The following is a 14,147-nucleotide window of genomic DNA, read 5'->3' as shown; positions in this document are numbered from 1 at the left end:
TAGATCTCTTCTTGAGTGATTTTTTTGTCCAAATAGTATCTAATAAATCTTGTTTGATATTATAGATGTTTACATATTTTTCTGTAGACTTCACCAAACTTAGATAAGTTTAAACTACATTATAAGCCAAAACAACTTATAATTTGAAACTGACATGGTATTTTGTAAAGACTATATTTGGCCAGCAAATGGGCCTCCTAATGGGTCTTAGACTGAATATGAGAGTGGTGGGACTGAGGAGAATGAGAGAGATAGAGCCAAATGAGTGAGTGGAAGTCCCTTTCTATCTTCCCTCTCTCTCTCTCCCTTTTTATAGGGTATAGGTACGAGGGGAAGTTTTCATTAATTTCTATGGTGGGGTTCGTAATTATGAAAGGGTTCTAGAGGCTATAAATGGGCCCTAAATATTATCTCAAAAGCCCCTAGGCTAAGTAATTGTACCTTGAACACACTAATGGGGGTTCCTAATATATGATACCCCAAAAGATAGCCCCATGTCTATTTGGTTTTTATTAGAAGTACACGACCCAATAGTTGAATACAACTAAGTATGACCCAATGGAGACGGTGTCTTGTCTACAGGAAAAGCTTGCCAACATATCAAAGTCATTTCTCTAGATCAAGGCCTCAGGTTCTTATTCTTGCTCAACAACGTTTACAACATCCAGCAGATACACAACCTTTATTTTTATTCTCCCCAAAGACGATCCAACGATATCGATCCCATCCCACTCACAAAATCGAGGGCCTTATGGAGAGATATCCACAACGATCCATAGATATCGAACTCACTTACAAAATCGAGGGCCTTATGGAGAGATATCTACAAGTATCATGGGCACTAGTGTTGTTTTTTTAATGATCATGCCTAAGCATGTTTTTCATTAAGCAGAAAGGAGTTTTGTTACAGAGTCCTCAGAGCATCGGTAATCCCAGGTTACCCAAGCTCTGGAGGCGTAGGACACTCAAACAAGATTACATTTTGGAGCAGGCAAGAAAGCGCGACGAGGGCAGAACAACAACTATAGAGAAATTGCCAATAGCTTTCTAAAACCATCCAAGCCCCAAGCCTGAACTTCGTCCTGGATCATCGCCTGCAGTTCGTTCGGCGAAACCGCAGCTCCACCAAAAGTCCTCGCATTCCTTTCCTTCTAGATCATCCAGCTGATGAGAAAGAACAGTGAATCAAACCCACGACGAGCAGGCTTTGGGACAAGTTTTCTGCTCTGTATCCACCATTCCATGGTTGGTTCCTCACACAGTATGACCACCCCTTGGACACCAAGCTTGGCGAGCCATGGTTCCCAAACTTCTCGACATAAATAGCAGCCGAGGAGGATATGGTCTATGGTCTCAACCTCCTGGTCACAGATAATGCATGTATTGGAAGTTTGTAGTCCGTGTCGAAATCTCCTGTCAGCTGTCCAACAACAACCATGCATGACAAGCCAGAAGAAGAAACGCACTCTCGGCGAAGCAGCAATCCTCCAAGTTTGCTTGGCACCTAACGGCATTGAACAACCCAGGAACATTGCGCCATAGGCCGATGCCGCACTGTAAGCACGATCAGCTGAGAGCGTCCAGGTGAAGGTGTCTGGAGCATCCGATAGGCTAAAGCGCTCCACCATGTCGTATAGCTTATCAAACTCCAGGAGCACCTGCATTGTTAGAGGCGCAGTGATATGGCGCACCCAATTGTGGTTATGTACAATTGTGGTTATGTAGGGCTTTGGCTACTATTGCTCCTCTCTTTCTTGATCCCACCGATGCAAAGATCAGAGGCATGATCTCTTTAACAGTCCAGCCACCTGTTAGACCAGAATAGGATTGAACGTCCATTTCCCAGGGTGAGCACCGTTGCCGCCTGGAACATCGCTCGCGCCGCGTGATTAGTGGAGCCAAGCTGAGATCGCCTAGTGGTGCCGCGCTGAGTAATGTGATCCCGCCACTCCCAGGCCGCCCAGCTCTTTTGGACGGCAAACAGTCTCCCACGCCACCTTACATTTCCCACCACCTACAGAGTCGGTCCCCGACCAGAGGAAAGCTCGACGAAGTTTGTCAATGGAATGCAGCGCCCACGAGGAGAGACAGAGAGCGATGGACATGTGAACCGGGATGGCTGACATGGTCGCTTTAACCAAGGCTGTCCGCCCAACAGCATTCAGCAAATTCCCCTTCCAGGTCGGTATACGTGTTGCAATCTTGTCTATTAGGTGTTGTTCATCCGATCTTCTTATCTTGCGCACCGGAAGTGGAACTCCTAGGTAGCGGCACAGGAATTCCTTCACATGACAGGAGAGGATATCCCGAACCCTAGCGATGTCGAGGTCACTGCAGTGAATTGGGGATGCGACACTCTTCTCCATGTTGGAGAAAAGTCCAGAAGCCAAGCCAAAGATCGCAAGAGCCGCCTTCACGAACCGGAGGTCACCTGCCTGTGGAGTGAGGAAGACAACTAGGTCGTCCGCGTATAAGTTCACCCTGCAGCCCGCCACACAGCGCAGAGGAGTTAGGAGTTGCCGCTCTTCGATCCATAGTAAGAATCTATTGAGAACTTCCATGACAAGGACGAACAGCATGGGCGATAATGGGTCCCCTGACGAAGGCCGCGAGCGTGGCAAATCTGTCTTTCGGGTTGTCCATTTAGAAGTATCTTGGTGCTAGACGTGGACAGGATGACAGAAACCTAGTCTCGCCACCGCTGTCCGAAGCCCATGTGCTGCATTACCTCAAGGAGGAAGGCCCAAGACACCGTGTCAAACGCCTTTGTGATGTCTATCTTGAGCAGCAACGCTGGTATCCGTGAAGCATGAAGAGCCCTGCAGGTGAGCTGCACTTGACGAAAGCTATCATGAATGCACCTTCCTTTGATGAACACACTTTGGTTCTTCATCACCAGTCTGTCCAGGTATGGCGCCAGCCTTCTTGAAAGGCACTTAGTGATCAGCTTACCAAAGCTGTGTATGAGACTGATTGGCCGGTAATCCCTGATCTCCATCGGCTGCGCCTTCTTCTTGAGTAATATCATGAAGGCCTCATTTAGATGATTGAAGCTGCGCCTGTCCCTTGCCCAGAATGCGTTGAAGGAGTTCAGGATGTCCACTTTGATGATTTCCCAAGAAATTTTATAGAAGAGGCCTATTAGGCCATCCGAGCCTGGAGCTTTGTCGTTGGGCAATTCTTGGATGACAGATCGTACTTCATCTTCAGTGAACATTGCCTCAAGGTCCGACAAGTCCTCAGTCGGCACCCCGATTTCTGCCAGATTGAGGCTTCTGGATCTCTCAAAATTAATCCCCATGATGTTGTTGAAGTACTCGTACAGAGCATCTGCCATTCATCACTGACCACTTCAGCTCCGTGTACATGAAGTGAATCGATCCTGCATTTGTGGTTCCGGTGGCAAGCCTAGAGGTGGTAGAATCTGGTATTTGCGTCACCTTCAGCCAGGAAGAGCACCCTGGACCGTTGCCTGGCGATTGTACGCGCCAACGAAGCCAGTCCCAGCACCCTCAGCTTGAGCCTTTTGTGCAGCTCCCTCTCCCACAATGCCAGCTCCCTGCACTCCTGAGCTTCATCGAACGACCGAATCACCTCCCTGGCCATGGCAAGTTGGAGGCGGACGCTACCAATCACCTCCAGGCTGTCAAAGCTCACTCGCCGAAGTTTGTAATCCAGCACACGAAATGGATCCGCCTCTGTGGGCGTCGGCGTCCATGCCTCTTCAACTGTTTGAAGGAATCCGGGTAACTTGACCCAAAAGGACTCAAACCGAAAACGGTGTTTGGTACCTGACAACGCTTGAAGCTGCAACAGCAGCGGGCAGTGATCAGAGCAGTCAGACGATAGCGCTTTGAGTACATGGTTAGGCCACTCCACCGAGGCGAACACCCGATCAAGAAGCTCCAGCGTCGGGTGCTGACGTTGGCTGGACCAAGTGAACTTCCTTCCCACAAGGTTTAGTTCCTCTAGGCGCGCTTGGTTGAGGAAAGCTCCGAATCGTCTCATGCAGCGACGGTCCAGGCGCCCATTGTTTTTATCTTATGCTCGGTAGATCATGTTGAAGTCGCCACAAAGCAACCAAGGTCCTTGGTGTGTTGTCATGCTTATTCAATCCTACTACTCCTCTTTGCTTAGGGAAAAACTACTCCCCGTTGTCCAAGTTTGAGTCCGAATTTCAGAAAATGTACACCACCCAAAGGCATTGGAAGGTCCCAGATCCTGGGCTCAGGAGAGAGCTGCGCAAAGTTATCACCAACAAAATCATTCCAGGCTATACTATACAGAGTGGATAACGAAGTTACCAAATACCAACCCAAAAACCAGTCCACTAAAGTTGGAAGCAATGCTCCAAGAGCTATTCGAAGGATGATGAATAGAGCACAAGACACAAGGCATAATCAATGATTTTTATAGATTCCTTCTATTTGTGTTGGCTTTCGGATGAAATGTTGTTTTACCTTCAAATGACTTGTACCCTTTACCCTTGCAGCTTAAAATGACTTGTACCATTTACCCTTGCAGGCTTGTACCAGCACCATTTTGATATTTATGTGTGACTGTCAATTTCTCTACCCGTTTGGCATACCCTGATTTAGAATGTTTTTTTTTCCCAGCAATTTGATTCTAGTTCAAATTTCGAAATGAATTGAATCCGCTTGTCTGCCACTGCAGATTGAGTTACATGCAACTATCAATTCAAACTAAAAACTTCATGAGGAAAAGGTTCGTTCTAGAAACTTAAGCTACAAATAACAATTCTACCTAGGAGACTCTGCTTCACCGCTGCGAGCCTGTGGATAGTTCATAGTTCCATGGTCCAGAGAAAAAAAAGTCAGAAGCATTCACTTTTGTCTAAATCCATGCTGCAAGGGGAACCATTAATGGCTGCGTCTTCGGGTGCATATATGTGCACACTAATTAATTTGATATACACACAACAAAGTCTAAACTAGGGTGATTGCTCTAATTAATTAATATACCCCTGTCAGATTTTCTCTAAGCTTTCTTCCAAGTATAGCAAAAAAAATCTCCAATTAAACACTCCCCAAATCTGTTCGACCGCATTCATTGTTTCATACTTTCATTTACATAAATAAAAGGGGGGAAAAATCAAAGTTGTAGTACTCCGCTTTCGTTCCCGTCGATCACCAAAGCTAAAGCCGGTGAGCCCTGGCCATGGGTGCTGTTGCTGACACACCCACAGCAGCAGGGCTGCTCCGGCTCCTGCAACTGGCTGTGCTCTTGGCCTTTGGAGTTGCAGCAGTTTGCCCTGCCGTGCAGGCCTCCACGGTTCATCACTATTCTTTCCTCGTAAGTAGCACTAGTTCATCTAGGGTATATTTCTGTTTGTGTCAAATTTCAATGACCATTCAGTCCTCCATCTGCTCTGTTCAGTCCTCCTCGATCCATGATTTTGTTTTTTTTGTTTTCTTGAAAAAAATAATCGTAGTACGAGTAGTTAGTACTAGTAGTTGTTACAAGATATCCTTCTTCATGGTTTGTTGGTGGGTAAGATCTTAGTTGTAGCTTTGAATTAACAGTTGTATTTTGGTGACCATGTTGATGTCGAAAATGTTGCTCTTTTGTTCATGACTCTGGTGTCCTTCTATTTCTCCAATGCAAATCTCTTCTTGCCATGAAAATCTCTGAATTTCATCATGAAAATCCTGCACTAATAAGAACAGAAAATGCAATCTGGAAAAAAATGGTTTCTTGTTCTAGAGAGATGTACCACTGTTACTACTACGAGCTGCCTCTAGCTAGCATGATCGCCCGCATGGTTTGTGTGTGTTTGGTTGGCAGGTAAAGAGGGTTAGCCTCACCAGGCTCTGCCGGCAGAAGAGCATCCTCACCGTGAATGGCCAGTTCCCCGGCCCCACCATCCGCGCGTGCAAGGGCGACGTCGTCGTCGTCAACGTCCGCAACCATGGCGACAAGAACATCACCATTCACTGGTACGTACCTTACCTGTAATCCTCCATGGCGGCGTCGTCGTCGGTCGGCGTTCGTGCAAGCGCTGATGATGATGCGCGTGCAGGCACGGCGTGGATCAGCCGCGGAACCCGTGGTCCGACGGGCCGGAGTACATCACGCAGTGCCCCATCAAGCCCGGCGCCTCCTTCACCTACCGGGTCATCCTCTCCCAGGAGGAGGGCACGCTGTGGTGGCACGCGCACACCGGCTTCGACCGCGCCACCGTGCACGGCGCCATCGTCGTCCTCCCCAGGCGCGGAACCACCTTCCCCTTCCAGCTCCACAAGAGGGTGCGCGTGGAGGAGCTGCCGCCGATCATCCTCGGTACGTACGCACGCCGCGCTACCTCGTCGGAGCTATACGGTGCACGCAATGCCGCCGGCCCACGCGCTTGCGAATCTGCATGTGCAGGCGAGTGGTGGCGTGACGACGACGCGAACGACCTGCTCGAGGACACCATGCGAACCGGGCGCGACGTCAAGCTGTCCGACGCCAATACCATCAACGGCGAGCCGGGGGACCTGTTCCCGTGCTCGAGGCGCGGCACCTCCGTCGTCGCCGTGGAGAGCGGCAAGACGTACCTGCTCCGGCTGATCAACGCGGGCCTAACTAACGACATGTTCTTCGCCGTGGCTGGACACCGCCTGACGGTGGTGGCCACGGACGCGCGCTACACGAAGCCGTTCACCACCGAGCACATCATGGTGGCGCCGGGGCAGACCGTGGACGCGCTCCTGGACGCCGACGACCGCGGCGCCGGAGGCCGGTGCCGGTACTACATGGCGGCGAGGACGTTCGCGTCCGACACCACCATCCCTTTCAACAACAGCACCGCCACGGCCATCCTGGAATACACAGCGGCGCATCGGTGGCGGCGGGGCACGCCAAGACGACGACCGCCCGTCTTCCCCACCGCCACCCTGCCGGCCGTGAACGACATCGGCGCGGCGAACGCGTACACGGCGCGGCTCCGGTCCCTAGCGAGCGTGGAGCACCCGGTTGACGTGCCGGCGCGCGTGGACGAGCGCCTGGTCGTGACGATGGCCGTGAACCTGCTCCCCTGCACGGCGACCGCGCCCTGCAGCGGCCCCGGCGGCGCCCGCTTCGCGGCGAGCCTGAACAACGCGAGCTTCGTGAACCCGTCGTCCATGGACCTCCTCCGCGCCTACTACCGCCGCCGCTTTGGCTCCGGACGCGGTGTGTACCAGGCGGACTTCCCCGACCACCCGCCATTTGCGTTCAACTTCACCGACCCCGGCGTGCGGGCGTCCGGGCGCATCGGCGCGGCCGCCGAGCGCGGCACCAGGGTGAAGGTGCTAGAGCACGGCGCCGCCGTGGAGGTTGTGTTCCAGGACACGGCCGTGCTCGGCATGGAGAGCCATCCAATGCACCTGCACGGCTTCAGCTTCTACGTCGTGGGGCGTGGGCTAGGCAACTTCGACGAGTGCAGGGACACTGCCGGATACAACCTCGCCGACCCGCCGCTGCAGAACACGGTCGCCGTGCCCAAAGGCGGCTGGGCCGCCATACGATTCCGCGCGGACAACCCCGGTGAGCAACCTGGCCACTGACGACCACGGATTTACAGTGATTTTTGTGCGACTGACTTGTGCTTGTTCACAATTCAGGGGTGTGGTTCGTGCATTGCCACTTTGATCGCCATATGGTGTGGGGAATGGACACTGTGTTCATCGTGAAAGATGGCAAGGCTGCTGATGCCAAGATGATGCGGCCTCCTTGGAACATGCCTCAGTGTTGAGCTGATGAAACCAACAGGGCATGACTGACAATGTTTGGTCTCATGACAGTTTCTATTTATGACATTGCTGACAACAAGATCAAGTAGAATTGTTTGTCGCATTTTCATCAGGAAAAAAACTCATACTCTTTCACTCAAAAAGAAATTTAGTTTCAGAGATAAAACTCAGGTTTTGTTTTCGGTTCAGAAGAAAAACAACACCGAGCTCAGAAATGCAGATTGTTAACTTCGACTTTTTTTCTCCTGTATAGCCTGTTCGTTCAAAAAACTAATGGTACTAGCCTATTAAACATTTAAACTGAATTTAGATCACAAAGAGTGCAATGCCTGATTGCCTGCACTAGCGTACAGTTTTGTCTAGGCATTGTCGGAACTTAAAACATCGCAAAAACAGACTGTACTTTTATTGGTATATATTCATGAAACGTATCAGAAATCCAGAATACAGAACGCCTTTCATCAGTGAAAGGAGTAAATGAGTAATACCATCTCATCCACACCAATCAGCAAAACTGTATCCTATATTCCATCCCATATAAACTACAATGAATCATCTATGTATCAGAAGTCTGAACTCTGAACCAAAATCGAGCTGTATAGTCTGTACTCTGTAGTCTGTACACAAGCACAGCAGGAAGCCGCCGTGGCCGGCGTGAACAATCCCAGTCACCGGCGTCAGACGAGCGTTGCAGCTACCAGCATCAGCAGCGAGAGGCCTCCCGCCCCCAGCGCGCTGGCAGCGGCGTTGCGCGAGCCGGCCGACCTCGGCAGGGGCGCCGCGGCGGGGAACCCGTTGCTGCTGCCGTCGTTCTGCCGCGGCGTGATCTTGGTCGGGTCCGCCGCCGGGGCTGGGCTTGGGCTCCCGTCCGGCGCGTCCGCCACCCTGGCGTTCTTGTAGCCTGCAAGCGGCACGAGAGGTGTCAGTTGCTGCAAGAATTCGCCCGTCGTGACAATGAGAGAGAGGTCAGAGGTGCGCGATCTTACAGTCGAACTTCTCCCAGCCCAGGACGGATTTCTCCCGGTCGAAGACGACTTTGAGCCCCGTCATGAAGTTCTCTGCACGCGCATGAAGTTCACTGTCAGCAAAGCAAGAAGAAACGATGGCGAACACGGCGGGGGGGCCTTGGATATGCTTACGGCCGATGATGTTGAAATTGACGCCGAGGTCATTCTTCATGATCGCCAGGCAGTAACCGACCACGGTACGGCCGGAGGCGACGCCGATGACCGGCTGGGTGACCGGGAACCGGGCTCCCCCCTTGGTCGTCAGGCTCACGTCCGGGATCAGCGCCTCTGTCTGGTTCGGGCTGCACTCTCACATCAATCGCAGACGTCAGAAGATATGCAAAACGATCACAAGCACGGTTTTGTTTGTTTGTTTGTTTGTTCCTAGAAAATACTCAGATTAATTACGGCCACTAATCTAATCATGAACAGTGATGTGAGACAAGAATCAGATTGAAGAAGAACAGCAAGTGGAGAGGGGCGGCTTTGTTTGTGTTGTTTACCCGAGTGCGTAGCAGTATTCGAAGGGAAAAGGATCTGCAGAGCCGCTGCTGAAATTGGTTCTCCTCTCGCGGACCAGCGAGTTGAACTGCATCAACACCAAGGCAACAGAGACATGAGTTGAAAAAAACTTAATCATCTTTTTTTTGGTACGGTAGAAAAAAACATCATCTTCATCTAATCGGTTTTATTAGTATATCATGGATTCATGGCAAAGATTCTATACTTCAGATGCCTTACTGTACAATACTAACCAACATTCGACGAGCATATATTATATAGAGGGACAGGGACTCACATTGGTGGCGAGCTCCGTGTACTCCGGGTCGGCGAGGTAGGTGAAGGACGTGCCAGAGTCTATGACGGCGGCGAACTCCGCCGCCACCGACTTGGTCTCGACGTTGACGGCCGTGAAGCTCACGTTGTACAGCGTTCTCCGGCCGGTGAAGGGCGTCTCGCCCTGGCCGCTGCTGCCGGAGTCGCCGAAGTTGATGCGGCCGACGCCGTCGTCGCCGAAGCACATGGAGAAGCTGTCGGACGCGACGAGGCCGCTTGAGGCGAGCACGCTGGGCACGGACACGTTCTCCCTGCCGAGCCCCATCAGGCCGTCGAAGGCGGCGCCGTCCAGGAACGTGCCCGTCTGCACCTGCCCGCACCCGAACACGACGGGCGCCTGCAGGGCTTCCCCGGCCTCGGCGGCGGCGCCTGGGCGCTCCCGGGTGAGGTGGAGCACGTCCTGCACCAGCACCCCGGAGGTGGAGGTGTTGGCCGACAGGTACTGGACCTCGTACGGGCAGCTGCCGTTGGTGGCGGCGGAGCAGCCGTTGGGACGGTCGCACAGCGCGTTGTCGCACGTCACCTGCTTGCTCGTCGACGACTCCCGCGGGCTGTAGGGGCGGAGCGCCGTCGCGGGCTGCCCGGTGACGTTGGCGATGGACGCGCACTGCTTGCAGTCGCAGGGCACCCAGAAGAGGTCGCTGCCGGTGTCCAGCGCCACCAGGAACGTCGCGTTCGGCGTGCCCACCTCCACCACCGCGTAGTACAGCCTGCAATCGAAATCGATAGGTCAATCCAAGCTTGGTTTTGGGGGGGGGAAGAAAACCACGATAGGTACGGTACGCACGATCCGATGTATTGTAAGGTGTCGTTGCCGGCGGCGAAGGTGACGAGCCCGTCGGCGCCGTCGGCGAGGGCGCGGCGGGAGAGGACGGCGCGGTCGTGGCGGGACAGCGCGGAGTAGTACTCCGGCGAGCCTCGGGCTGGCCAGTCCTGCGCGGCGAAGGGGTGTCCCCGAGCCTCCGCCCACTGCCGGACCACCGGAGAGAAGCGGTGGTGGAGGTCGAACCCGACGCTGGACGCGTCCCCGGCGGCGACAAGGAACGACACTGCGACGATGGCGACGGCCACGAGGAGGCCCGTGCAGCGGTGGTTGGAGTTAGCCTGAGCCATGACGTGGAGCACGGCTGGCCGGCTGCACGGGGAGGCGTGCAGGGGCCGCAAGAAAGGTGGGCCGGGGTAGTGGTGAGGTTGGTGGGTTTGGAGCGTACCGAGTCCGACATGTTTAGATGGCGGGAGGCGAGGGGAGGAAGAGGACCGGCGGGCACAAGTCAAAGTCTCCGGTGCTGGGGTGTTGCCGGCGTCAACGGTGCGGAGCGGACGGGCGGAGTGGGCTGGCCGCCGTGTGGAAGAAGACGAAGATGGTGGACGTGGCGCGGTAGCGGAAGTCGGGTCGTTTCCGCGTAGGACTCCGTCATTCTGTGATAATCTAGTAATTAATTAGTCACTGTTGTTTCTTAATGGCTTATGGTTAGGCCCTTGTCCTTTTCTGTATTTTCCGCAACCATGTTCTTTGCTTTTTCTTTCTTTCAGCAGAGTGCTTTGACTTTGCCATTGTTTAGGCATGTGTTTGTTTTCAGCACCATGTAGGATGTGTTGACATTACTCAGTTTTTTTTAGATTGGGTTGGCCATCTCGTGTTTCATTGATAAGTTTTATTAATATTTATGTTACTAAACTTGTCATATCATAGAATATTAGTACACCTGGATGCTTTTTAGTTTCTATATACTCTTGCTGAATTTTTTTATAAATTACTAAGAATAGAACTAGAATTACATATCTTTTTTTAGATAACGAGAATTACATATCTTTAGGACAGATTTAGTACGTGATTGCATAGGCATTGCTTCATAGTCGGAAAATCTCCGCCCACTGCCCACGTAAGTTTCTCTAAGCCAAATTTCAGATTTTTTTTTATTCACAACCAAAATATTCAACTTGTTCTAATGAGCTGAGGGTTTTTTAATGTTTTGGTATTCAAAATTTAATATAAAATTTTTCTACTAAATATCTCCTAGTGAGAATTCTATATATTGTGACTAGTGGTAGTGTTTTATTACTACTTCAAAACACTAGGAGATTCCATCATTTAACTTGTGATTAGTATATAACCAATCATATAGTTAGCTTTTGGTAAATCCCATACACATATTGTATATTGGCATATCAGTATATAATATATCTTCGAAACTATCTCAAGTTGGATCACCCATATTTATAGTCCTAGATATAGGCCATTATAGCACAGCTGAAGCTGATTTTGTCCAAAACCTTATTTTTGCAGATACCTTCTCCGCGGATAGTATTTTGAAAGGTGAAGGACTGATATGCAAAGTTGGGGGGTTGGACTCTTCGGCGTCGTTGATAATTATCATTGTGGTGGGAGTTGGAAGTGTTGTCCCACATGACGTCTAAGTCCTGGCTAGTTGAAATAGTGAAAATCTTAAAACAATTTAAGTTTTTTTCTTTATATATGGAAACCAATCTAAGGTTGTCCAACCCAACCATTTGCCCTTAGATTACGCTTCCTGCAAAATAAATAAGTTGTCTTATTATTGTTCTGTTCGAAGACACATCTATCTATCTATGTAAGATTTTTATTGCTAGTATATTCTATTTATTTAAAACTTTGAAGGGTAAGGGTTGCTGCACCGGCTCAGAAGCTCAGTTCTGTGCTTGATGCCCTGCATGTTAACGTCGTTGACTCTTGGTGCTCTACGAAATTGTCAACGGCGTGTCAGTGCATGTGCATGCACTGTCAGTGCATATGGCTGTTCGCTGGCCATGAAAAATTATGATTGAAAATATTGTTCGTTGATTTATTAGAGAAAAACACTGTTAGTCGGTAGAAAAAATATAACTGAAAAGACAAGCGAACGGGGCCACGACACCATGATCTATCTGTTGTATTTAGTTCTAGCTAGGGTTTAATTTGGGGGCAGTTATATTAGTAACTAGTTAAATTCTCCGTGCGTTGCTGCGGAATTTTCTTAAAATAAATTATTATATACATAGTATTACTATATGATATTCAGTCTATTATGTATGTATACATATGAATTTGTCTTGCATGTATTTTATTGTGTTAGATCTAGTAAAAAATTGCTAAGCTAATAGAACAAAAACTAATATTTGGTTACATTATAGAGGAATCAATTGGTGATAAAACAAATAGTGTATGTACATGACTTGTATGTTGATAAATTAAATATTTAAAGTATTTCACATGATATAGATGACATGGTCATTTTTTTGTAATTAATATGAGATGATATGGACTTAGTGGGAAATGATGTGGACACCTTGCATGAAGATAGAGAATATTTAGTGGGTCACTTAATGGGGAACGATGTGGACACCTTGTATGAAGAGAGAATTTATCTAGTGAGGTTTAGCTTTATAAGAGTTATAGATAATGTTGTATCTGTACTGTACAAGTTTCATCGATCAAAGACCAAAAAATCACTTTTGAATTCCTTTCTCCTCTAGGTAGGTACGCTTCAAGTTTAAAGTCTGATTTGGCATGGCTCCACTTCACCGGTCAAGCTGTTTTTTTGGCGTTTCAGCTTCGTAAACAGCTCTATCGGTAGAGCTAGAGCCGTTTTGTTAAATCGTTTAGCAAAATAGCTCCTTCCTTAAAATGTGTTCTCACAGAATGTCACGTAGGCTGAGGTAAAGTCGGAAGAAGCCACTATTTTTAATTCCTTTGTACCTCAAAGCTCTGTGAGAATATGTTTTTAGGTGAAGCCATTTTATTTTACCTCATTTGACAAAAAAAAATGGCTCCTAAAGCCGAGAAGTCGTGCTAAATGGGATCTAATTTAGAGGCAATTATATATAAGCGCTCTCTAGCACTAGAAGAGGATAGTGAAGCGAAGCCGGGTGCTTCGCACTTGCCTCCTTCGTCCACGCTCTAGATAGAGCGTGTTTGATTTGTATATACTGAAAAAGGTGTCTGGACTTGACAAAGATCCCAGGCATACATTTTCCTATGCCTACTGCTATGTGCTAAGCGAGCTGCCTAGCCGGTCCTCTCTGCAGCCAGTATAGTAATATTTTCTACAAGAAATTAAAGCATGACATTTTGAATAAAAGATGGGTGGACATTATAAAATATATTTGTAGATATATTTATATCTGTAACGTGTGTACGTGTTTGTTATTATAGGATGCCGTGTGTTTACCGTGTCCCGGAGAGAAAGAGTCGATCGGTTACACGATCGGTCGTATACATACTACTGTACAACGGTAGGCGGTAGGAGACGAGACACTGTGCACACGTTCCTTTCTATACGAGAACGACCTGAGAGGTCGCTAAAATATGTCTCCATCCTACATCACGCCATAGGCGAAAGGAAAAAGGTTAAAAGTACGCAGGAAATTGAACCGAGAAAAGTTTGGCACATCACGATCATCTTGTTGAAAAAAGTGTTTTACTTGATTTGAAAAAAAAAACGGGCAGGATGTGACGTACTTCTTTGGCCAGCGGAAATATACTAGCAAGTGAAAATCTTAAATCAATCAAATCTAAAGGTTGTCAAAACCAACCATTTGCCCTTAGATTACG

At 49.3% G+C, this 14,147-nt stretch overlaps 2 protein-coding genes across 2 annotated transcripts; one reads left to right on the top strand and one right to left on the bottom strand.

The window, feature by feature from the left end:
* Nucleotides 5,151-7,910, top strand: LOC8065002 (laccase-21). The gene is made up of 5 exons (XM_002438991.2): nucleotides 5,151-5,313; nucleotides 5,806-5,957; nucleotides 6,041-6,300; nucleotides 6,388-7,527; nucleotides 7,605-7,910. The coding sequence occupies exons 1-5, from the start codon at nucleotides 5,179-5,181 to the stop codon at nucleotides 7,733-7,735; spliced, it is 1,818 nt and encodes a 605-aa protein (XP_002439036.1). The 5' UTR covers nucleotides 5,151-5,178; the 3' UTR covers nucleotides 7,736-7,910.
* On the bottom strand, nucleotides 8,118-10,906 carry LOC8069202 (aspartyl protease family protein 1). The gene is made up of 6 exons (XM_002437558.2): nucleotides 10,365-10,906; nucleotides 9,540-10,287; nucleotides 9,244-9,329; nucleotides 8,873-9,042; nucleotides 8,720-8,791; nucleotides 8,118-8,634 (listed from the first exon to the last, which is right to left on the bottom strand). The coding sequence occupies exons 1-6, from the start codon at nucleotides 10,688-10,690 to the stop codon at nucleotides 8,411-8,413; spliced, it is 1,626 nt and encodes a 541-aa protein (XP_002437603.1). The 5' UTR covers nucleotides 10,691-10,906; the 3' UTR covers nucleotides 8,118-8,410.

Source organism: Sorghum bicolor, chromosome 10 (assembly GCF_000003195.3).
Source record: "Sorghum bicolor cultivar BTx623 chromosome 10, Sorghum_bicolor_NCBIv3, whole genome shotgun sequence".
Lineage (NCBI taxonomy): Eukaryota > Viridiplantae > Streptophyta > Magnoliopsida > Poales > Poaceae > Sorghum > Sorghum bicolor.
The sequence above is the reverse complement of the archived record's forward strand: the minus strand, read 5'-3'. Positions and strand labels throughout refer to the sequence as shown.

Excerpts from the sequence above, each read along its gene's own strand:
- LOC8065002 (XM_002438991.2), top strand. The coding sequence starts at position 5,179 with ATGGGTGCTGTTGCTGACACACCCACAGCAGCAGGGCTGCTCCGGCTC. Across the intron at positions 5,314-5,805 it reads TTCATCACTATTCTTTCCTC|GTAAAGAGGGTTAGCCTCAC; the intron begins GTAAGTAGCACT and ends TTTGGTTGGCAG. Across the intron at positions 5,958-6,040 it reads AAGAACATCACCATTCACTG|GCACGGCGTGGATCAGCCGC; the intron begins GTACGTACCTTA and ends ATGCGCGTGCAG.
- LOC8069202 (XM_002437558.2), bottom strand. The coding sequence starts at position 10,690 with ATGGCTCAGGCTAACTCCAACCACCGCTGCACGGGCCTCCTCGTGGCC. Across the intron at positions 10,288-10,364 it reads ACCTTACAATACATCGGATC|GCTGTACTACGCGGTGGTGG; the intron begins GTGCGTACCGTA and ends TTTCGATTGCAG. Across the intron at positions 9,043-9,243 it reads GAATACTGCTACGCACTCGG|CCCGAACCAGACAGAGGCGC; the intron begins GTAAACAACACA and ends GTGAGAGTGCAG.